The sequence below is a fragment of the Thalassophryne amazonica genome, chromosome 6 (genome assembly GCF_902500255.1).
Source record: "Thalassophryne amazonica chromosome 6, fThaAma1.1, whole genome shotgun sequence".
Classification (NCBI taxonomy): domain Eukaryota; kingdom Metazoa; phylum Chordata; class Actinopteri; order Batrachoidiformes; family Batrachoididae; genus Thalassophryne; species Thalassophryne amazonica.
The window spans coordinates 62908051-62931227 of record NC_047108.1 but is presented as its reverse complement, the minus strand read 5'-3'; the positions used below and the strand labels follow the sequence as shown (position 1 = coordinate 62931227).

General features: G+C 39.8%; 1 protein-coding gene across 2 annotated transcripts in view; it reads left to right on the top strand.

Moving 5' to 3' along the window:
- srpk1a (SRSF protein kinase 1a) overlaps nucleotides 1–23177 on the top strand; it is a 54440-nt gene that overhangs the window by 14110 nt on the left and 17153 nt on the right. Inside the window, exons 3-12 of one of the 2 annotated variants that reach the window (XM_034172292.1) lie at nucleotides 2742–2869; nucleotides 7200–7308; nucleotides 7434–7521; nucleotides 7760–7847; nucleotides 16587–16693; nucleotides 17873–18038; nucleotides 21058–21083; nucleotides 21219–21441; nucleotides 21530–21922; nucleotides 22090–22190. In XM_034172292.1, coding sequence (XP_034028183.1) covers nucleotides 2742–2869; nucleotides 7200–7308; nucleotides 7434–7521; nucleotides 7760–7847; nucleotides 16587–16693; nucleotides 17873–18038; nucleotides 21058–21083; nucleotides 21219–21441; nucleotides 21530–21922; nucleotides 22090–22190 — 1429 coding nt within the window. Of the gene's footprint in view, nucleotides 1–2741; nucleotides 2870–7199; nucleotides 7309–7433; nucleotides 7522–7759; nucleotides 7848–16586; nucleotides 16694–17872; nucleotides 18039–21057; nucleotides 21084–21218; nucleotides 21442–21526; nucleotides 21923–22089; nucleotides 22191–23177 lie in introns of both variants that reach the window. The other variant, XM_034172291.1, reaches the window with a different exon arrangement.

Below are 23177 nucleotides of genomic sequence, written 5' to 3'. Positions count from 1 at the left end.
TGATTTTCTGAATTTTATTTTTAGATTCTGTCTCTCACAGTTGAAGTGTACCTAGGATAAAACTTACAGACCTCTCAATTCTTTGTAGGTGGCAAAACTTGCAAAATCATTAGTGGATTAGGTACTTATTTGCCTCACTGTGCCTGCATTGCTAGATTTTCTTCATCCAGCTGGACTTTGCTGGCAGTGAAGCTTTAAAACCACAGAAGAAGAGGCATGCCAGCCAAGCTTCAACATCCACAAATTCCTCATGGACAGGTCGCCAGTGAGAGGACATGTCCATCGTCCACTCCTCATGGACGGATTGCTCACGCAATAGCTGGCTGTAGCCTCACAGGACATGATGTGACATGCCCACCTCATCCACAATTTCTCGGATAGTCACACGACTGAAAAGTCACCGAAAGCTGTCTGAATCTTCCGAATGGTGGAAGAGGTGGGCATGTCACAACATGTCCTGTGAGGCTTCAACACAAATGCGCTTTTGCTGTGCGTTCAGCTTTGTGCCGATGAATTTCGCTGCAACTCTTTTCATGGCAAAATCTTCTGTCACAGTGGAATGTGCCGAAAAAGTGCTGATGTCCACCTCTTCCGCAATTTTTGGATAGTCACACGACGTTCCCACATCACCACAGCATTCACTTTGGAAATGATCCGGTCATTTCAGCATGTTGATGGCCGCCCGGAGCGCGGCGCGCTCTCCACCGTTGTGCAGACGTCTTTAAACCGGTTGTACTGCTCCTTAATCTGTGTGATGCCCAGAGGATCGTCACCAAAAGTCGTTTGAATAATCCAAATGGTTTCCACCTGGCTGTCGCCCAGTTTCTGGCAAAATTTGATGCAGTCGCGCTGCTCCAGTCGTTCCGCCATTTCCTTGCAAAGAAAAAACGACGAGAGACTACACCCATCCTCACACAAAGGCTGCTTGCAAGCAAATGACGCAATCGACAGGCGTGAAAAAACTCACGCATGCACACGAAGGTTCAAGGTTGGCTCATGCAAGCACACGTGATTCAAATCCATCAGGTTTTTGAAAAAAATAAAAAGGTCGGATACTTTTCTAACAGACCTTGTATAATCATTTTGATTCATCTTCCTGTTGCCACATGTACAGAACGACTGGATTGTCATTCCTACACTCATATTGTTATATTTAATAGAAAATAATAAGCACACGCAGCAGCTGCTGCTAATGCTGCATTCAAGTACCGTCGGAAATTACACAACTTTTTTGTTGTTTCAAATTCAGCAGTTGCTTGTGGCAAAATAATTAATTCTATCCACACAAAAGATTAATTCTGGCCTATATAAGCTTAGCCCATTGAAGCTGACCCCCCACACAGATAAAAAAATCCAAGCAACCAGGCTGAGTTTGCCCTGTAATTTATGATGGTACATGAAGCAGCAGTAGCCTCAGCGCTCACAGACTGGCTTCTGCACTATGTGCAGAACATTTAGCTGCTCCAACAAAGTCAAATTAAACAATAACGTTACAAAAACTAAACAAACGATTAAAAAACGCCAAGAACGACAGCAAAACGAAACGCAGACGAATTGAGGTTTTCGTTGCCCTTCATTCAAAATTTTCAACAGTTGAAAAATCCTGACGAAGCGACAGCTGCAGGAATGAAGCTGCGCGAAGGTTAAACGATGCCAACGAAAGTCAACGAAAGTCCAGATTTCTTGTTTCGTCAGGGCTTCGTTGCCCTTCGTTAATTGCCGTGTGACTGGGCCATTAGCCAGTAGACCATCAGCCAGTAGACCATCACCTCCGCACACAATGCATCAAATGCTGCGGGCCACACAATGAATCTAAGAACCCCAGTAGGGGGATGGTCCCAAGTCTAAGCCAGCCACATCCAGGTTAACTTTAACTGAAATTATTACATTGAGAAATAACTTTATTTGTAAAAGATTATGAATGTTTTTTGTCTGTCTTGTATTGCATCCTTAAGTGTTCAGTGTAATGTTTGTGGTGCAGTGTGTGTTGTGTTCATCTGATTTAATAGGAAGGTAATAAACTGCCTCTCTTCATCTCCATTGTGGAAAAAACTCCCAAAAACTTGATAATCAAATATGACACTGTAGAGGCATTGTGCGCCTCAATGCTTTTATCGCTAAAAGTATCTCTAATGGCAGTGCCTCCACACTCCCTGTCACTTGGCAACAGTAAACAAAGGATTGTAAATGTTTGGTGTCATTAAAACAGATGTAGGCCAGTTTTGTTTAGCTCTCTTAATCCTTCTCAGCAGTACACTTGCAGTTAGTTGTGGGAATTGCTTCAAAGGCACCAATTTAATTTAGTGGCTATGTGATTGCAGTGGACTTTATCATTGCCCATAAGGTTTGGTGACTGGCAAATATGATGCTCAAAGGACAGACAACATTTGAAGGTATTTAATTTGATTTAACCTTTATTTAACCAGGTTCATCCCATTGAGAGTGAGATCTCTTTTATAAGGGAGACCTGGGCAATTATAAAGTTTCAAATTCACCTAACCTGCATGTCTTTTAAATGTGGGAGGAAACCGGAGCACCCGGAGGGAACCCATGCAAGCATAGGGAGAACATACAAACTCCACAAAGAAAAGCCACAGGTGGGAATAGATCCCATGACCTTCTTGCTGTGAGACAACAGTGTGAACCACTAATCCACCATGCTGCCCATGTATAGAGAAGGGACTTTACTTTGTTGCTGCTTAAAACTGTGTCAGTTAGTCTGCATGTGTTTTGTTTTTCAGGCAGCCAGTCAATCCAAGAACACGGCAGCAACCCCAGCCAGAATTGTCTCCCCAGGAACCAGAGGAGCCAGAGGAGATTCTTGGGTCTGATGATGAGGAGCAGGAGGATCCTAATGACTACTGCAAAGGTGAGTGTCAGCTTACTTACAGGCAGTGGTGGGCACAGTTCCGCTAATCTGCTAACAGCTAATTATCGAAGATAATGTTTTCATTATCGGATTAGCTTTTCAGATAACTTTGAAAACCGTCATCGGACTAATTATCTTTCGATAAGTTTTGGTCTGATAATTTTTAGACCACTAACGTATTTTTGCAGACGTGGTAAACAAAGCTGAATAGTTACAAACATCTATGAAATCTAAAATCAGTTAAGTACCTACTTGTTAAATGTTTTGTAGTAGATACGCAGTTCTATACTCTGTAAACAGAGGAGAGCTGGTTTTAGAAAAAAAAAATACTCTATCCTCTGCAGGCAAAGGAGACCTGGTCACAAAAAAGAAAAAAAGACTCATTTCTTTTAACCCCATACTGATACGCTGGCAATATCACCCAAGTCATCCAGAGGCATACAGTTTTAACTTATGGATGAATTTGAACCAAACTAATTTCGGACAAGTTATTTAAATTAACGTCACGTCTGAAGTTTTATAAAGTGAAAATATCAGATATATGTTTTAGTTTTAAAGTAATGCACTAATTTTGAAGGTTTTAGTGTGGAAAAGCTGTGCTCAGGTGCATTATGGGTACCTGAGTATATTCACAACAGAAGAAATGCATTTGAGTCGCTCTGATCAGGCTCCACATGGACAACAGCATTAAACTCTTTGTATATTGTGCCTAAAACTCTCGTGAATATAATCTCTGGGTTTATAGACGTTGTTATTGTGTTTGTTTTAAATAAAAATGCCAGAAGAAACTCAGGTTGCTCCTCCATTATTTTCAATTGGAATAATTGCAATCGATTCCTGTTTGCGCTTTAGAATCCTTATGTCAAACACTGTCGTGTTTGTTCCAGAGTAATATATATAAGATGTCTGAAATTCAGTTTGCATTTATTAAATTCCACGCATCTTAAACTTAGCAGACACGGATTATTTGGAATTTTGTTTTGGCAAGTTTTCACGGTCTCTACTGCCATGTACTGGCCAGTAGTATTCATGGCAGTATTCGCTCTAGTACTAAGTGTCCAGTAGTTGGCAGTGTTCTATTTATTTTGACACCGGTTATATCAGATGGTTATCTAATTACAACTTGGCTTTTTTTTTTTTTTTTTGAAAATGCCTTTTTTTTACAAATAAAAAATGGCATATTTTGCAAAAGCACATTTATCTGTAAACACCAACACACGACACACCTCACATTAACGTGTTGATTTACATAGAATGATGAATCAACCAATCAGTGTTAGTGGAGGCACATTTTACCCATAATCCTTTGCCATCTGTCTGTTTGTTACAAAACTTCAGAATTCATGCATTATTCAACATTAAAAGATATATATTTTATTTTAACTTTGTACAAATGACAGAACTGACATTAATGGAGGTATTCTATCAGTATTATTTTATTTCTAAACCAAACCATAAGTCAGCACTGCTATATTTTCCAAGACCTCCACCTCATGGCAATGCTGTTATTGAGTAGAGAGTTAAGCTTCGCTGCTTCTCTCAACTGCTTCGCTGCAGGAAGCTATGTAATGTATGTAAGTATGTATGTATGTATGTAAGCTTCCAGTAGGGGTCAGGATGCACAAAGACAGAAGTGCTGACTCATTGTTTGATTCTGTGGTTGCCTTTGATGCTACCAGAAGCGAAGGTGGTGTTAAAACTCTAAATCAGCTTGTTTGTAGTTGCAAATTTACCGGAGACAATACTGGAAGTTATCAGTTATCTATAGTTTCCGATAATTTTTTGGGTGGTTTATTGGTTTAGCTTTATAGCAGGGGTGGTGGCCAAGTGGTTAATGCGCTTGTTTTCAGTTCAGAAGGTTCTGGGTTCAAATCCCACCCCTGCCACATTTATCCATGTAATGTGGAGTTGCGTCAGGAAGGGCATCCGGCGTAAAACTTGTGCCAATTCAACATGCAGATCCACCTTGAATTTGCTGTGGCAACCCTGAGTGCAAACAAGGGAGCAGCCAAAAGGGACTTACTATTGGTTTAGCTTTATAAAAGATAACTTTTCAGTTAGCTGATTATCTGTTATCGAAGCTAATTTTTTGGTTATCTGTGCCCACCACTGCTTACAGGCATGTGAGAATTGCGCATTTTTGCATATTTACACATTGACGTTTCTGCCAAAGTGTTTTGCATGAGATATAAGTCAGTCTGTTTTGAAAGCGCATATTAGATGTCGTTAAAACAATTTCCGACAATCGTATGCTTATACAGTGCTGCCGTAAATTGGTGTGAGTTGCTTGTAAAGCGGTCAAACTAAAAACAAAACCTTGCTTTGTAATTGCAACAAGTCAAACAAAATGAGTCAAAATCTGCAGAAAGACAATACAAAAGCGACAAAATCTGGGGATTCGGATGCCAGGACCATGGACAGAAAAGCAGGCATCAGGTAGTTGTGGGACTGGACGCTGTGTGAGGTTCAGTTGAGTTGCTCTGCTTCTTTCTTCAGTAAGTTAGTGGTTAAAAGACATGTCTGCACTAGGGTGGTCCTCTACAGTATGCCAAAAATAAAAATGTGACAAAATTGTTCATCTTGATGAGAAAATGATTTGTGCAAATTTTTATTTCGATACTGCTCTTCTAACCACTGCCGCACGCGGGGTGGAAATTGCAGTGGTTGAACATATTGGCGCAAACCAGCAATAGTTAATGTACCTGTCCACAAATTAAATACAGCCCCAATTCCAATGAAGGTGGGACGTTGTGTAAAAGGTAAATAAAAACAAAATACAATGATTTGCAAATCCTCTTCAACCTATATTCAATCAAATACACCACAAAGACAAGATATTTAATGTTCAAACTGATAAACTTTATTGTTTTTGTGCAAATGTTTGCTCATTTTGAAATGGATGCCTGCAACACATTTCAAAAAAAGTTGGGACGGGGCAACAAAAGACTGGGAAAGTTGATGAATGCTGAAAGAACACCTAAGTGGGAGCTGTGAGGGCAGTGCTGAGCCGCTCACACCGGTCAGAGAGAGGCAGCCACTGGGCGCCGCGTGAATAGTCACTCTCCACGTAGAGCGGAGAGCAGGCAGCGGCTGAAACGTGTTTTTAAAAAAACAAACACACTGCCTTGCTTTAAATGCACAGTAAGCTATTTCAGATGATCAACGTGGACTGTTTTTTCTCCTAAAAAGGCTTTATTTCACTCTGTGTGTCACGTTGGAAAGCTGTAGCTATTGTGCTAATTTAATTACTGCTTACGTGGTTTATGCATGCTCTTGTCTTCATCTGTTTGTTGTTCTGGGGACGTTAACAGCGCTACACACAGGCCTTGCAAATGTACTACAATGTTAAACGAAGCTTCGAGGCACAGAATTTGCCTCAAACATTTTTTGTAATTGCATTAGAGTTACTGGACGAATCGTTTCAGCCCTAGTCCTCATGCAAACAGACTTTAATTCACACATGGAGTAAATATAAATCTTACCTGTTCGTTTTAGTCGGATTCATCATCACAGTTTGATGCACGTATCCACATAAAGCCTGATTTTTGAAAACATCTGAAAATACTTTAATTCCTTGTAGTGGCTGTAAATGTAGCATTTTAAAGCAAGTCCCTCTGGGGTTTTTCTGCTCCAGGTGCCTTTCTCAGAGGATGCCTTTGTTGTTTTCTGATCACACCTGGTCAGACGATAGTGCTGTGATGATTGAAACTTTTAAAGCGCCGTCGCTGTCTGTGTGATCACCGATCAGCGCTTCATTATTCAGGTCTGATCGGGTCTGTGATGACCTGATCAGAAAGCAACCGGCACTTTAAAAGTTTAAAGAGTCACAACGCTTCATTCATTCACGGCAACGTTTACCACAGCCATCAATCGACTCAATTCTGTACACAATGGAAATGGTCCACCAAGATTAAAAAAAAAGTTAAATTACTCATTGTCCCGCACCACACCATGCAGTACCGACCTGAGCCACTCAGTGGAAACGGGGCTGTCGGCATATGCTGGCTAATCGTCAAGCTTGTATACCTCTTGAGTCTGACTGTCTTTCGTACATTTCGTGATCCATTGATCACTCGATGTTTAGCATAATTACTTGCCAGTGTGTATGCAATCTCTGCATTTTGTTATCTGTACACCCTGGAAACACTACTGTGGGGGAACAGAGTTGCAACAATAATTGGAAAGATGTCCATGTTTCAGGTCTGTTGTCGACAATTTCAATACTTTGATTACAGTACTCTGATTTAAGTGATATAAATATTAACAATAATTTGAAACTATGTATCCTAACTGTTGTAAAAATGTGCTTTATGTTTTTCCTTTCTTTTAGGTGGCTACCACCATGTGAAAGTTGGTGACCTTTATAATGGGAAATACCATGTAATCCGGAAATTGGGCTGGGGCCACTTCTCCACTGTGTGGCTTGCCTGGGATATCCAGTATGGGAAAAACACTTGACTATATTCTTAGTGTAGGCTTGCAGTTGTGTACAGATAAACTGACTTGTGGTTTCACAACAATCATGGCTTTTATGAAATAAAGGTTATTTCATCTGCATTTACAGGGTAAAGAGATTTGTTGCAATGAAAGTGGTGAAGAGTGCAGAGCACTATACCGAGACAGCTGTGGATGAGATTAAACTCCTCAAATCTGTAAGTAGCTGATATAATTGTGTGCAGTATATGGAGTGAGTCACAGTCACTCCAGACGTCATTGCAAAATGGGAGCTCACCACATTCAGCATGACAGCCTTACTGTTCTGTATTCAGGCACAATTATGTGACTGCATATAGTTTTGCATGCCGGTCCCATATTGATCCAGTTTATCGCTTAATATCTAATAGTTATTTCATACTTTGTTCCTTTTACATTATTTGTTTTTCTTCCCAGGTAAGAAACTCAGACCCAAATGATCCCAATAGGGAGATGGTAGTCCAGCTTTTGGATGACTTCAAGATCTCTGGTGTCAATGGAACACGTATCCTTTATAGCTACAACTCATAATTGTCTGCATTTTTTATTTGAATGTATTATTTCTTTAAATAAGGATGTAGTCTTTGCAGTATGTTAGAAAAGACTGAAAAATTGCCATCACAGTTTTCCATAACCCTATGAGCCCATAGATATGTCATTTATAGTCTACAAAACAGGAAAGCACTGGAACCAGATGAGTTTTACCATTTTTCCCTAATAAAATAACTGAAACGTTGATTCTTATAATGGATGTTTACCTGTTCATATATATGGAGTGAATTTTGTCTTTTTAATGCAAATAAATAAAATAATAATTAAAAAAATTCAAGGAAAAAATAGTTTTGAGAACAAAAATCATGGTAGTTTTTTTTAAAAGTTAATATAAAAAAGATTTGCTTGTGTGGCATATTGTTTTCCAAGCCAAAACGTTTTGTTTTTAAGTTGAAAAGTTTTGCACATCCAAATCTTTTGAGAGTCAAAATGTTTTGCCTTCAAGTTGAACTGGATGTAATGACATCGGTCCTCCCTGTAACACTTGATGATCCAGACTGGTGACAGTCTCACACAATCACACTGTCAATATATGAGACATTTACAGTATATAGACTGCTAGAGCTGTACTGTCTAATGCCTAATCAGTGTCTACAAATAGATGGTGAAAAATAGCTTTCACTTTTACACTTGTTAAAAATAAAAAAACTGAGCTTGAATTGTTCCGGAAAGTCAAAGTGGGTAGCACTGGGCCTTTAACCCACAGTAAGAATATCTCAACCATCACTTATTATGGATAGACCTTGTCTGTATTTCAGGAGTGGAACTGTTTCTGGGGAAAATCAAAGCCAAGCTAGGTCACTGCTGCAATGTATTTCTATGCAGGACTGATTCACAGCTGCACAACAATTAGCAAACATCATCAAAAATATCTTAATATCATCAACTTTGTGTATTTTGAACTAGTTTATATGTATGATGGTGAAAGGGGAGAAAATAGTGGAAAATTGAAGTATAAAAGTGACTGCAAATCAATGTGTTTTCTGTTGGGAGTGACCGTTTTTCCCCAGAAGCATTGTGTGTGTTTTGTATGAGCTTGTGCCTTCAAGATGAGGATAAAGTATTTCTGAAAGCAAAACTTATTGACTCTCAAAAGATTTTTAACAGCAAAACCTTTCTTCTTGAAAAGCTGCAGAACCTTTTGACTCACAAAGCAATTTGACTCACAAGCATACGTCTAAGTTATGAGTAGGTTTTGTATAAGTTAAGACCATGTTGAAGCATGCTGATATACATCGTAGTACAGCGAGTACATTGAAACATTTTGTGCGTGCACAACATTTTTGATGCATGCCAGCATATGACTCATACGTCCCGCATATGCGGACCGTAAGTTGTCGGTAAGTGATGCGATTGTTGACACACATTTCTTGTAAGTTACTCATAATTTGAAATGTGTCCATTGATACTGTCCATTGATTGGCTGCACAACTGAAAGCTGCAGTCCTCATGTGAACAGTTCAGACATTTTCAAAGATTAAAACCATGCATACGTGGAGTAAATATAAAGTCTTAATCGTGCAATCCTTTCAGTTGGATTCATCATCACAGCTTGATGGGAACGTATCCACATAAAGCGTCTTGATTTTGGAAAATGACGTCTGTAAATACTTCACTTCCTTGTCATGGCTAAAGAAATGTAGCATTTTAAAAGTCCCTCTGTAGTTTGTCTGCTTCGGGTGTATTTCTCTGCCTGAACCAGAGAACACCGTTGCTTTGTGCCACAACAAGAAAATTAACTTATTTTAAAAGTTGGAAAACTCACAGCATCTCATTCATTCACATCAGCGTTTATCACAGGCATCAGTTGTTTCTTCAGCATTCTGCACACAATGAAAATAAATCCCATGATCCACCAAGACAAAAATAAAATAAAATTTAAAAAATGTTAAATTACTCCGTTTGGTCTCCGTGTGGAGGGGAGAGGCCACGCAACAGTGTACGCTTGCTCGATGACATGCTTGTCAATATTTACAGTAGTGTTCAGAATAATAGTAGTGCTATGTGACTAAAAAGATTAATCCAGGTTTTGAGTATATTTCTTAGTGTTACATGGGAAACAAGGTACCAGTAGATTCAGTAGATTCTCACAAATCCAACAAGACTAAGCATTCATGATATGCACACTCTTAAGGCTATGAAATTTGGCTATTTAAAAAAAGTAGAAAAGGGGGTGTTCACAATAATAGTAGTGTGGCATTCAGTCAGTGAGTTCGTCAATTTTGTGGAACAAACAGGTGTAAATCAGGTGTCCCCTATGTAAGGATGAAGCCAGCAGCTGTTGAACATGCTTTTCTCTGAAAGCCTGAGGAAAATGGGACGTTCAAGACATTGTTCAGAAGAACAGCGTAGTTTGAGTAAAAAGTTGATTGGAGGGGGGAAAACGTATACGCAGGTGCAGAAAATTATAGGCTGTTCATCTACAATGATCTCCAATGCTTTAAAATGGACAAAAAAAAACCAGAGACGTGTGGAAGAAAACTGAAAACAACCATCAAAATGGATAGAAGAATAACCAGAATGGCAAAGGCTCACCCATTGATCAGCTCCAGGATGATCAAAGACAGTCTGGAGTTACCTGTAAGTGCTGTGACAGTTAGAAGATGCCTGTGTGAAGCTAATTTGTTTGCAAGAATCCCCCACAAAGTCCCTCTGTTAAATAAAAGACATGTGCAGAAGAGACTACAATTTGCCAAAGAACACATCAACTGGCCTAAAGAGAAATGGAGGAATATTTTGTGGACTGATGAGAGTAAAATTATTCTTTTTGGGTCCAAGGGCCGCAGACAGTTTGTGAGACGACCCCCAAACTCTGAATTCAAGCCACAGTTCACAGTGAAGCATGGTGGTGCAAGTATCATGATATGGGCATGTTTCTCCTACTATGGTGTTGGGCCTATATATCGCATACCAGGTATCATGGATCAGTTTGGATAGGTCATGTTGCCTTATGCTGTAGAGAACATGCCCTTGAAATGGGTGTTTCAACAAGACAATGACCCCAAGCATACTAGTAAACGAGCAAAATCTTGGTTCCAAACCAACAAAATTTATGCCTCGCAGATGTGTAGAAATCATGAAAAACTGTGGTTATACAACTAAATACTAGTTTAGTGATAGGGATGGGTATCGAGAACCGGTTCCTTTCGGGTGTCGTTAAGAAATTATTCGATCCACTGACATCAATAAGCTTTGTGCTTAACGATTATGTTATCGGTCCTTCAGAGTGGCTGTTGTTTTGGCGGGTGTTTGTCAGGAAAATTACCATTTCTCTACATTGATTACAGACCCTGCAGCAGGTCCTTAATCAACTTTTCTGCAGCGCGGCTTTGCTTTGAACCTTGAACCAATCGAAGCAGTGGTTCGCAGATTGAAGCAATGCTTCGATCGATTGCTTCATTTATTTCTTTCTTTCGCTTAATTTTCCCCCTCTAAAACCCTAAAGAGCATACGTCTGTGAGTATTATTTACCTTTTCTATGTTAAACCGACCTGTTATGGTCTTCTGAAACAGTTGATAGATGTATTTTATAACTTAAAAATGGGAGCGATGCTAACGCGTTAGCATGTCTATTGCATTTTCAATGTTAAAAGTTAGCATTTAGCAATTACAGCCGTCATCACATTTGGGTGCATTTGTTTTCAAATTGTAATATTCCTTAAATTTATTTTTGCTTATATATTAATAATCTAATGATTATTACACTTAACAGAAATATAAATGCAACACTTTTGGTTTTGCTCCCATTTTGTACGAGATGAACTCAAAGATCTAAAACTTTTTCCACATACACAATATCACCATTTCCCTCAAATATTGTTCACAAACCAGTCTAAATCTGTGATAGTGAGCACTTCTCCTTTGCTGAGATAATCCATCCCACCTCACAGGTGTGCCATATCAAGTTGCTGATTAGTGCACAGGTGTGCCTTAGACTGCCCACAATAAAAGGCCACTCTGAAAGGTGCAGTTTTGTTTTATTGGGAGGGGATACCAGTCAGTATCTGGTGTGACCACCATTTGCCTCATGCAGTGCAACACATCTCCTTCGCATAGAGTTGATCAGGTTGTCAATTGTGGCCTGTGGAATGTTGGTTCCTGCTGTCAGCATGCTAATTGCATGCTCCCTCAAATCTTGCGACATCTGTGGCATTGTGCTGTGTGATAAAACTGCACCTTTCAGAGTGGCCTTTTATTGTGGGCAGTCTAAGGCACACCTGTGCACTAATCATGGTGTCTAATCAGCATCTTGATATGGCACACCTGTGAGGTGGGATGGATTATCTCAGCAAAGGAGAAGTGCTCACTATCACAGATTTAGACTGGTTTGTGAACAATATTTGAGGGAAATGGTGATATTGTGTATGTGGAAAAACTTTTAGATCTTTGAGTTCATCTCATACAAAATGGGAGCAAAACCAAAAGTGTTGCGTTTATATTTTTGTTGGGTGTATATACAATTTTAGAGAAAGAGACAAAAAGAACCTGAATAGAAACACAACAGAAAATATATAATAGCAACTAACAATGAACATAAATAAATACGTAAATAAATACATACAGAAATATATGTTTCCTGTGAACACCTAGTGACTCTCACACCTCCATTTCATCCCTGTCTTATTTAAGTTTAATGACAGTTTGTTTCGGTCAAACCATATTTTCCGTTTGTTAATTTCTTCAGTGATTTCCTCCAGAACTATCTGCCAAACTAGAAAACTGCTGCATCCTTGTAACAGCAGATTACTACTGGAATGAATCTGAATAAGGAAAGTTGTATTTTTTTTTTTTTTTCTCACCTAAATGGATGCTGCACTCACTCCAGTTTATCCTCTGGAATAGTCCCAGATTGCATTTCAGAGCTTCTAGAATTGAAACATTTTCGTACAGGTGGTGTTGGGTAATTTTGGGTTTCAGCTTTTTTTGTTTTTCACCACTTTCATCCCTGAATATGAGTTGTGATTCACTTTTGTGTGGATTAAAGTTACTAACTGGGACTCCTGTCTCGTTGCGAGAAAGAAACGAGAATCGTCCTCCGTTCTGTTCACACAGCTCCAAACGTTGCGCAGCTCTCTGACAAGTCAAGATAGAACGATAGAATCCAGTCTGAATTAATAACTTCAAAGCGAAACACAGTTTTGTTTATTTTTATTTATGTCCAGAGATCAAGGATACAGTGACTAATTTTATATTTATTTCTTTAAGACTCAAGGAAATACATAGAAAACCTGTAAAGCCTACTTTTAGTACAAAATTCACAAGGTATCGATAAGGGAATCGATAAGGAATCGGATCGATAAGCAGAATCGATAATGGCATCGATATCGATAAAATGTTATCTATCAATCAATCAATTTTATTTATATAGCGCCAAATCACAACAAACAGTTGCCCCAAGGCGCTTTATATTGTAAGGCAAGGCCATACAATAATTACGGAAAAACCCCAATGGTCAAAACGACCCCCTGTGAGCAAGCACTTGGCAAAAATGGGAAGGAAAAACTCCCTTTTAACAGGAAGAAACCTCCAGCAGAACCAGGCTCAGGGAGGGGCAGTCTTCTGCTGGGACTGGTTGGGGCTGAGGGAGGAAAAAGACATGCTGTGGAGGGGCAGAGATCAATCACTAATGATTAAATGCAGAGTGGTGCGTACAGAGCAAAAAGAGAAAGAAACACTCAGTGCATCATGGGAACCCCCCAGCAGTCTAAGTCTATAGCAGCATAACTAAGGGATGGTTCAGGGTCACCTGATCCAGCCCTAACTATAAGCTTTAGCAAAAAGGAAAGTTTTAAGCCTAATCTTAAAAGTAGAGAGGGTGTCTGTCTCCCTGATCTGAATTGGGAGCTGGTTCCACAAGAGAGGAGCCTGAAAGCTGAAGGCTCTGCCTCCCATTCTACTCTTACAAACCCTAGGAACTACAAGTAAGCCTGCAGTCTGAGAGCGAAGCGCTCTATTGGGGTGATATGGTACTATGAGGTCCCTAAGATAAAATGGGACCTGATTATTCAAAACCTTATAAGTAAGAAGAAGAATTTTAAAATCTATTCTAGAATTAACAGGAAGAGAGGCCAATATGGGTGAGATATGCTCTCTCCTTCTAGTCCCTGTTAGTACTCTAGCTGCAGCATTTTGAATTAACTGAAGGCTTTTCAGGGAACTTTTAGGACAACCTGATAATAATGAATTACAATAGTCCAGCCTAGAGGAAATAAATGCATGAAATAGTTTTTCAGCATCACTCTGAGACAAGACCTTTCTAATTTTAGAGATATTGCGCAAATAGACCACATTTAACTGCTTTAGTCTGTGGTGCAGTTGAAGGTGCTATATTATTTTTTCTTTTTGAATTTTTATGCTTAAAAAGATTTTTACTGTTTATTGGTGGTCTGGGAGCAGGCACCGTCTCTACGGGGATGGGGTAATGAGGGGATGGCAGGGGGAGAGAAGCTGCAGAGAGGTGTGTAAGACTACAACTCTGCTTCCTGGTCCCAACCCTGGATAGTCACGGTTTGGAGGATTTAAGAAAGTTGGCCAGATTTCTAGAAATGAGAGCTGCTGTGAACTGGTTGGCGGTGTACACGGGGCTTCTGTTCAGGACTACGCTTCCTCCTCACAGTCACCCAGTCGGCCTGCTTTCCCGGCTGCTCGGGATCTGCCGGAGGGGAACTAACAGCGGCTAAGCTACCTTGGTCCGCACCAACTACAGTGGCCTGGCTAGCTGTAGGATTTTCCAAGATGCGGAGCCGAGTCTCCAATTCGCCCAGCCTGGCCTCCAAAGCTACGAATAAGCTACACTTATTACAAGTACCATTACTGCTAAAGGAGGCCGAGGAATAACTAAACATTTCACACCCAGGGCAGAAAAGTGAGGGAGAGACAGGAGAAGCCGCCATGCTAAACTGGCTAAGAGCTAGTAGCTGCGCTAAGCTAGCAGATTCCTAAAAACACACGAAGTGAATAATGTGTAAATAATTTAGAGGTGATTCAGCAGAGGGAGTGCTTTAGTTAAGGCACGTGAAGATTACACTATGAAACAAATTGTTATCTAGTTAACTAGATCAATCTAACTGTGCAGATTAAACAGCTAACAGATACAGCAAAACACCGCTGTGCTCCAGAACAGGAAGTGATACAATACCGCAGTGAGAGCCAACCACCAGTAGAGGCAAGCAAGTTCTCAAACTCCGTCCGAGTCTTGGTATTATGTAGGGATAATACCTACAGTAGGGATGGGTGTTATCAATACCCATCCCTATTGAGTGATTCACAGGATTGCTGAAAAAGCAGTTTGAACATAATAGTTTTGAGTTTGTAGCGTCAACAGCAGATGCTACTATTATTGTGAACATCCCCTTTTCTACTTTTTTTTTACTAATAGCCCAATTTCATAGCCTTAAGAGTGTGCATATCATGAATGTTTGGTCTTGTTGGATTTGTGAGAATCTACTGAATCTACTGGTACCTTGTTTCTCATGTAACAATAACACATATACTCAAAACCTGGATTAATCTTTTTAGTCACATAGCACTACTATTATTCTGAACACTACTGTATGTATACTGCCTACTAGGCATGAGCCGGTATGATATTTGGCAGTATGATAACCATGGGCAAAAATACTGCAGTTTTACGGTATTATGTATAGCTTTAAAATGTGCTTTAACATTATGGCTACTTACATATCAAGCACGCGTGATTCAGGCGCACTAATTGATGCGATGTCTACCACTATGAGCACTATACCACTGATAACTTTAGAGAAAATACCAAAATAATAGTCACTCTTTTAGACATGTAGCATCTGCCCCGTGGGAAACATAACTTACTTGCTTAGGGATAAACGTGGCTGGAATAAGGTTCGGAACTCCGGATTCTCAATACTTGGCCCTGCTTCACCAACATAATGCTTGGAATAGATGTATTTGTCCTTCTTGACATGTTTGTGGGAGAAATTTGGTCCACCACAAGCACCACTCGAATCCACCGCTTGTACTTCATAGTGGTTTCAAAGATGGGATAAAGTTTACTCCTTCCATGTAATCCTTTGCGGGTATCTTGAATCGCTCCGAGTCCGACACAGGCCATAGCTACGATGCTTTGTTGCCACCGTTTTTGGTTTGAATGGCTATTCAGCAGAAAATAAAACAGCGAGGTGGTTGGGAGATTATTGTAATTTTGACTGACAAAAAGGTTTTTTTTTTTTTTGTTTTTTTGCTAAGCTTACCAGAAGATACTTTATCAAATGAGGTAATATTTGTGTATAGCATATGCCCACATGTATGTTTTTGTGCACTTCACACTGCATATACACAGGATGTTACGGATACAGTCCCTGCTATAATTGAAACAAAACTGATGTTCAAATCATCAGTTATTGCTGTGAAAAATTTATGCTACAAGGATATATTTTGAGGTAAAAATTAATTCAAGATGATGATGAGGGCTGCATGATATCAGAGGGCTAGCTTTATCTTGACAACTGTCTGCATGTAACATATAGATCGTGCTGAGTGTGCGGAATTCAACCTTGTATGTTCTAAGCTCACCTCCACCTATCACAAAAAGCCAGTAACATAGTTGTAGCTATAACATGAGAATCCCTAACAACTCAATGTAGGTGAATTAGTCACAGGTTTTGCAATGTGTGTACTCGTTTTCAGATGTTGTTATCTTAACTGCTGTTTTTCTCAGATGTTTGTATGGTGTTTGAAGTGTTGGGACATCATTTGTTAAAATGGATAATAAAGTCTAACTACCAAGGCCTGCCTTTGCTGTGTGTAAAGAGCATCATACGGCAGGTAATTTGAGACTTTCACTCTTTGAATGCTGATGACCTCATTCTTGAATATGCCAAAGCTGGTTTTCACCCACATCTGTTTGTTGCAAGATTGCTTGAGATATAATGATCCAGGCTTTGCTGAACAGGTTAAGCCTGACCTAAAATTGGCAAACATTATTTTTATCGGTGTTGTATGTGTCAGAACAAAGTTTGGTAATGTATGTAGCAGAATTACAACAACAACAAAAAAAACTTTATTGGGTCTAGAAGTTAAAGCCGTGGGTTTCAACCACTGTTGAAATCCCTGTCAGACAAGAAAATTAGAGGTCCCTTGGGCAAGGTCCTTAATATCAAAGTTGCTCCCACTGTGCAGTTGAGTGCTTTGCATATTAATAGCATGCTAATATGTGAATGGGCAAATGTGAGACGTCTAAGCATCTAATTCAGGTGAATAAGTGGTGTATAAATGCAGTCAGTTTACCATTTATTTACTGCCCGCCACCTGATATTGTGTGCATTCTGCAGCATAACCTACATTTTAAATCTCTGCACTCATTACAACTGTGAAATATTAATTACAATACAATGCCTCCTTGGTTCAGGTCGGTTTGGGTCATTAATCTGTGTATACATTTGTGGGTCACATGGTACAGATTGGCTCTCACGATGGGGTGTGTATGTGGGTGGTTGTGCTAAATAACCTTGCACATATAGGTAGAGGTATGTCTGTGGAGTGCTCTTGTAGTTTATTCATTGTTTACTCTCAGGGATTGCTGAATATATTTCAGGCTGTGTGAGATAAACAGAATGCTTTGCCCTCACTGGGCTAACACGTGCCAACAATGAACAAACGAGCAGGTTGTTCTGTCAACAGGGTAAACTCGTCTCCAGTCATGACAGATGGATTGAGAGGACTAGCCAAGAGTCCCCCCCCCTTAGTAGAAGGGATTCAGTAGTATATTGCAGTAGACTCATTTGGGGAGTTTTATTGATACAGTGGTGCCTCATTGTGTTGATTGAATTCACTTTGAATTTTCAATAGTTTACTAAGTATAATGTTCACTGAATGTGCATCATCCTTTTAAACACGTTGCGTAAAATCCATAGAAAAGGTAAATTCTGCTTATCCATATATTTTGCTTATTCCATTTATTTCAATTCAACTTTAAAAGTCATTCAGTCATTGACCATGTTTCAGGTTCTCCAGGGTCTGGATTACTTGCACTCAAAGTGTCAGATCATCCATACAGACATCAAACCTGAGAATATTCTGATGAGTGTCGATGAGCTTTATGTCCGGAAAATTGCAGCTGAGGCCACAGAGTGGCAGCGAGCTGGGGCTCCTCCTCCCTCTGGCTCAGCAAGTATGACACACACACACACACATATATATATATATATATATATATATATATATATATATATATATATATATATATATATAAAACTACAGTTGTATGCAAAAGTTTAGGCACTCCTGATGATATTCATGGTTTTCCTTTATAAATCATTGGTTGTCTGGATCAGAAATTTCAGTTAATTATATCATATAGCAGACGAACACACTGATATTTGAGAAGTGAAATGAAGTTTCTAGTATTTACAGAAAGTGTGCAATAATTATTTAAACAAAATTGGGCAGGTGCAACAATTTGGGCACCCTTGACATTTTATTGATTTGAATACATGGAGCACTAATTATTGGTTTGGTAAGCTCAGTGACCCTTGACCTCCTTACACAGGTGATTCTAATCATGAGAAAGGGTATTTAAGGTGGCCATTTGCAAATGTTTACCCTCTTTGCATCTCTTTTAATGAGTGGCAACATGGGAGCCTCCAAACAACTCCCAAATGACCTGAAAACAAAGATTGTTCAATATCATGGTTTAGGGGAAGGATACAAAAAGCTGTCTCAGAGATTTCAGCTTCAGTATTCACTGTGAGGAACATAGTGAGGAAATGGAAGACCACAGGCAGAGTGCTAGCTAAGGCCCGAAGTGGCAGGCCAAGAAAACCTCAGATAAGCTGAAGCGAAGGGTGGTGAGAACAGTCATAGTCGACCCACAGACTTGCTCCAAAGACTACAACATGATCTTGCTGCAGATAGTGTCTCTGTGCATCGTTCAACTATACAGCGCCCTTTGCACAAGATGATGCTGTGATGCAGAGGAAGCCTTTACTGTGTACACGCCACAAATAGTCGCTTGAGGTATGCTAAAACACATTTGGACAAGCCAGCTTCATTTTGGAATAAGATGCTGTGGACTGATGAAACTAAAATTGAGTTATTTGGACATAACAAGGGGTGGTATGCATGGTTGAAAAAGAACACAGAATTCCAAGAAAAACACTTGCTAGCTACAGTAAAATTAGGAGGAGGTTCCATCATGCTGTGGATCTGTGTGGCCAATGCAGGTACTGGGAATCTTGTTAAAGTTGAGGATCACATGGATTCCAGTCAGTATCAGGAGATTCTTGAGAACAATGTTCATGAATCAGTGACAAAGTTGAAGTTCCACTGGGGCTGGATCTTTCAAGAAGACAACGGCCCTCAACACTGCTCAAAATCTACTAAGGCATTCATCCAGAGGAACAAGTACAACGTTTTGGAATGGCCATCTCAGTCCCCAGACCTGAATATTATTAAAAATCTGTGGTGTGATTTTAAGCAGGCTGTCCATGCTCAGAAACCAACAAACCTGAGATGTTTTGTAAAGATGAATGGTCCAAAATACCTTCAACCAGAATACAGCTTGATGTACAACTTCAGTTGTTCAACAGTCTTCTTCTTCTTAACAGTCTGGGGTCTCCTAACAACACTCAATAAGCATTTGGGAACTGAGGACACTAATTGTTGAAGCTTTGTCAGTGAAATTCTTTCCCATTCTTGCTTGATGTACGACTTCAGTTGTTAGAGTCCGGGGTCTCCGTTGTTGTATTTTGCGCTTCATAATGCACCACACATTTTCAGTGGTCGACAGGTCTGGACTGCCGGCAGACCAGTCTAGTACCCACACTCTTTTACTACAAAGCCACACTGTTGTAACACGTGCAGAATGTGGCTTGGCATTGTCTTGCTAAAATAAGCAGGGACTTCCCTGAAAAAGACATTTCTTGGATGGCAGCATGTGTTGCTCCAAAACCTGGATGTACCTTTCAGCATTGATGGTGCCATCGCAGATGTGTAAGTTGCCTATGCCATGGGCACTAACACACCCCCATACCATCACAGATACTGGCTTTTGAACTTAGTGCTGGTAACAATGTGGATGGGCCTTTTCCTCTTTTGTCCGGAGGACACAACGTTCATGATTTCCAAAAACAATTTGAAACGTGGACTCATCAGACCACAGCACACTTTTCCACTTTGCGTCTGTCCATTTCAAATGAGCTTGGGCCCAGAGAAGGCGGCGGCGTTTCTGGATGTTGATGTATGACTTTCGCTTTGCATGGTAATTTTAACTTGCACTTGTAGATGTAGTGACGAACTGTGTTAACTGGCAATGGTTTTCTGAAGTTGTTGTGAGTTACTGCAATAAGATCCTTTACACAGTGATGTCGGTTTTTATTTCAGTGCTGCCTGAGTGATCGAAGGTCACGGGCATTCAGTGTTGGTCTTCGGCCTTGCCGCTTACGTGTAGAAAGTTCTCCAGATTCTCTGAATCTTCTCATTATATTATGGACTGTAGATGATGGAATCCCTAAATTCCTTGCAATTGAATGTTGAGAAACATTGTTCTTAAACTGTTGGACTGTTTTTTTTTTTGTTATTTTTTTTTCACAAAGTGGTGATCCTCACCCCATCTTTACTTGTGAACGGCTGAGCCTTTTGGGGATGCCCCTTTTATATCCAATCATGACACTCAGAATTAGTGTCCTCAGTTCCCAAATGCTTATTAAGTGTTGTTAGAAGGAAAGGTGATGTAACACAGTGGTAAACATACCACTGTCCCAGCTTTTTTGAAACGTGTTGCAGACATCCATTTCAAAATGAGCAAATATTTGCACAAAAACAATAAAGTTTATCAGTTTGAATATTAAATATTTGTCTTTATTGTGTTTTATTTACATTTCACACAAAATCCCAACTTTATTGGAATTGGGGTTGTATTTTTTTTCCTGTTGCGGTGCCCAAATTTATGCACCTGCCTAATTTTGTTGAATTATTGCACTCTTTCTGTAAATCCTATAAACTTTATTTCACTTCTCAAATGTCGCTGTTTGTCTACTATATGATATATTTCACTGAAATTTCTGATCCAGACAACCAATGATTTATAAAGGAAAATCATGAAAATTATCAGGGGTTCCCAAACTTGTGCATACAATTGTATACTTTTTAACAGTTTTTACTCATTTAGTTATTTGATATTCTTGTTTCAGTAAGCACAGCACCTGCACCAAAACAGGTAAGTTGTCCCCCCCCCCCCGCCACCAATATAATTTCCAAGGGCATTGTTTTGCTTTTTTTTTTGTCTGTGTGTGTGTGTGATCTGTCCCAAAACACTGCAGCTGTCCTTTTGTTTGCCATGTTCTTCTGACAGACAGTAAAAATGTCCAAGAACAAGAAGAAAAAGTTAAAAAAGAAGCAGAAGCGTCAGGCGGAGCTGCTGGAAAAGTGCATCATGGACCTGGAGGAGATGGAAAAGACCACTGAGCCACGAGATGAAGAAGATGAGGAAGAGGACCCACAGTCACCTAAAGGACGAGCTTGTGCTCCTCTCAGACAGGTGTCTTATCTGGACCTAGAAAATGAGGAAGTCGAAGGTAAGTAATTAGCTTCTGAGTTTATTTCATCAAGGCTGTAATATAGTAATTAAATCTTTCTTCTGTCCTTCTCTGGTCACCTGAGAAGTGGGAAAGAATCCAGATCTCATGAGTGTGGGACCTGAAGAGGCATCAGAGTTGAACTGTAATGGCCTCTCCTATGTGGAGGTGGTGCCGCGGCAGAGCGAGTGTAAGAATGAAGACCATCACAATGGAAACACAGAACTCGCAGAGAAATCTGCTACTAAGGAGGAGCAGCATGGCAAGGGCATTGTTCATGCCATCTGTAATGGTATGGACTTTCCTGACCTCAAGGAGCTGGACCATGAGATTGAAGGCAAAGGTGCTCACAGCAGTGGGCTGACTGAGGGACGTCTCTTGTGTGGGCTGGAGGAGGGAGAACTCGAACAAAGCATTTATCAGGAGGTGGGGGAGGACGGGCCTGACTGTCAATATGGAGCCCATGAGAGTTTGAGAAATGGTCAGTTACACAAAGCATGTTGCCCGCTACCTGCTAAGTGGTGGTGTGCTAGTTATCTGTTCTCACTCAGGCTACTTTGGAAGTATTGTTAAAGACCTGTCAGGAACTTTCAGATATTAAATTTAAGATTTGCTTTTATAGCTGTTTATTTCTCTCCTCTGGTATAGGCAAGTTGACAGCAGGATCCATGTTAATTAACCCCCTCGAACCGCACAATGCAGACAAGATCAAGGTCAAGATTGCAGACTTAGGAAATGCCTGCTGGGTGGTAAGTAATCTTGCAACTGTCACCAAAGGCTTGATTCTGTGTGAGTGTCTGTGTAATGTGAAATCTTAAAGACATTGTGTATCAAGGTGTAACTTGGTACACAAAGTCACCTCTGTAAGACATTGGACAACTTTGATGAAGGCTATGTTTTGATTCTAATTGTGGCCATCAGGATGCTGAGTCTCTGAAAAGAAGTGAATATAGTAACTCCACAAAGAAATCAGTTGATGTTGATGAAACTTGCAACTGTAGCTCTTGTTAAGACATTGCACAACTTCAAGACTGGGCTCGACAGGGCAGGCTAGGATTATACATCATTTTTGTGGGGGAAAAAAAAGAAAAAGAAAAGTGGATTGGACAAGACTATTTTTTTAGCAGATATTCAGTATTAAGAAATTCTGCATACATCTCACTTTAGGTGCAGTGCTTCCACACTCATTCCTCATGTCCCGGGTCCTGGATGTGTTGTTTTATCAAAAGCTGATTAATTCTTTTGATCAGCTGAAAACACAACTTAATGAATCAGTGTTTGGTTTAGCAGGGAGAAATTTATATGCTCAAGAGCACTGGTTCTGTGTTTTGGAGCTATTAGATTCTCACCTCTGTTCCTTACGGTGCATCCAGAAAGTATTCACAGCGCTGTATGGTATCCACTTTTTTTATATTACAGCCTTATTCCAAAATACACAAATTAATTTTTTTACTCAAGGTTTTACACACAATAACACCATAATGAGGTTTTTTTTTTTTTTTTTTTTTTTTTCGATTTTTGCAAATTTATTAAAAATAAAAAACTAAGAAATCACATGTACAACCCCAATTCCAATGAAGTTGTGACGTTGTGATTTGCAAATCCTGGTGATGTAACACAGTGGTAAACATACCACTGTCCCAGCTTTTTTGAAACGTGTTGCAGGCATCCATTTCAATATGAGAAAATATTTGCACAAAAACAATAAAGTTTATCAGTTTGAACATTAAATATCT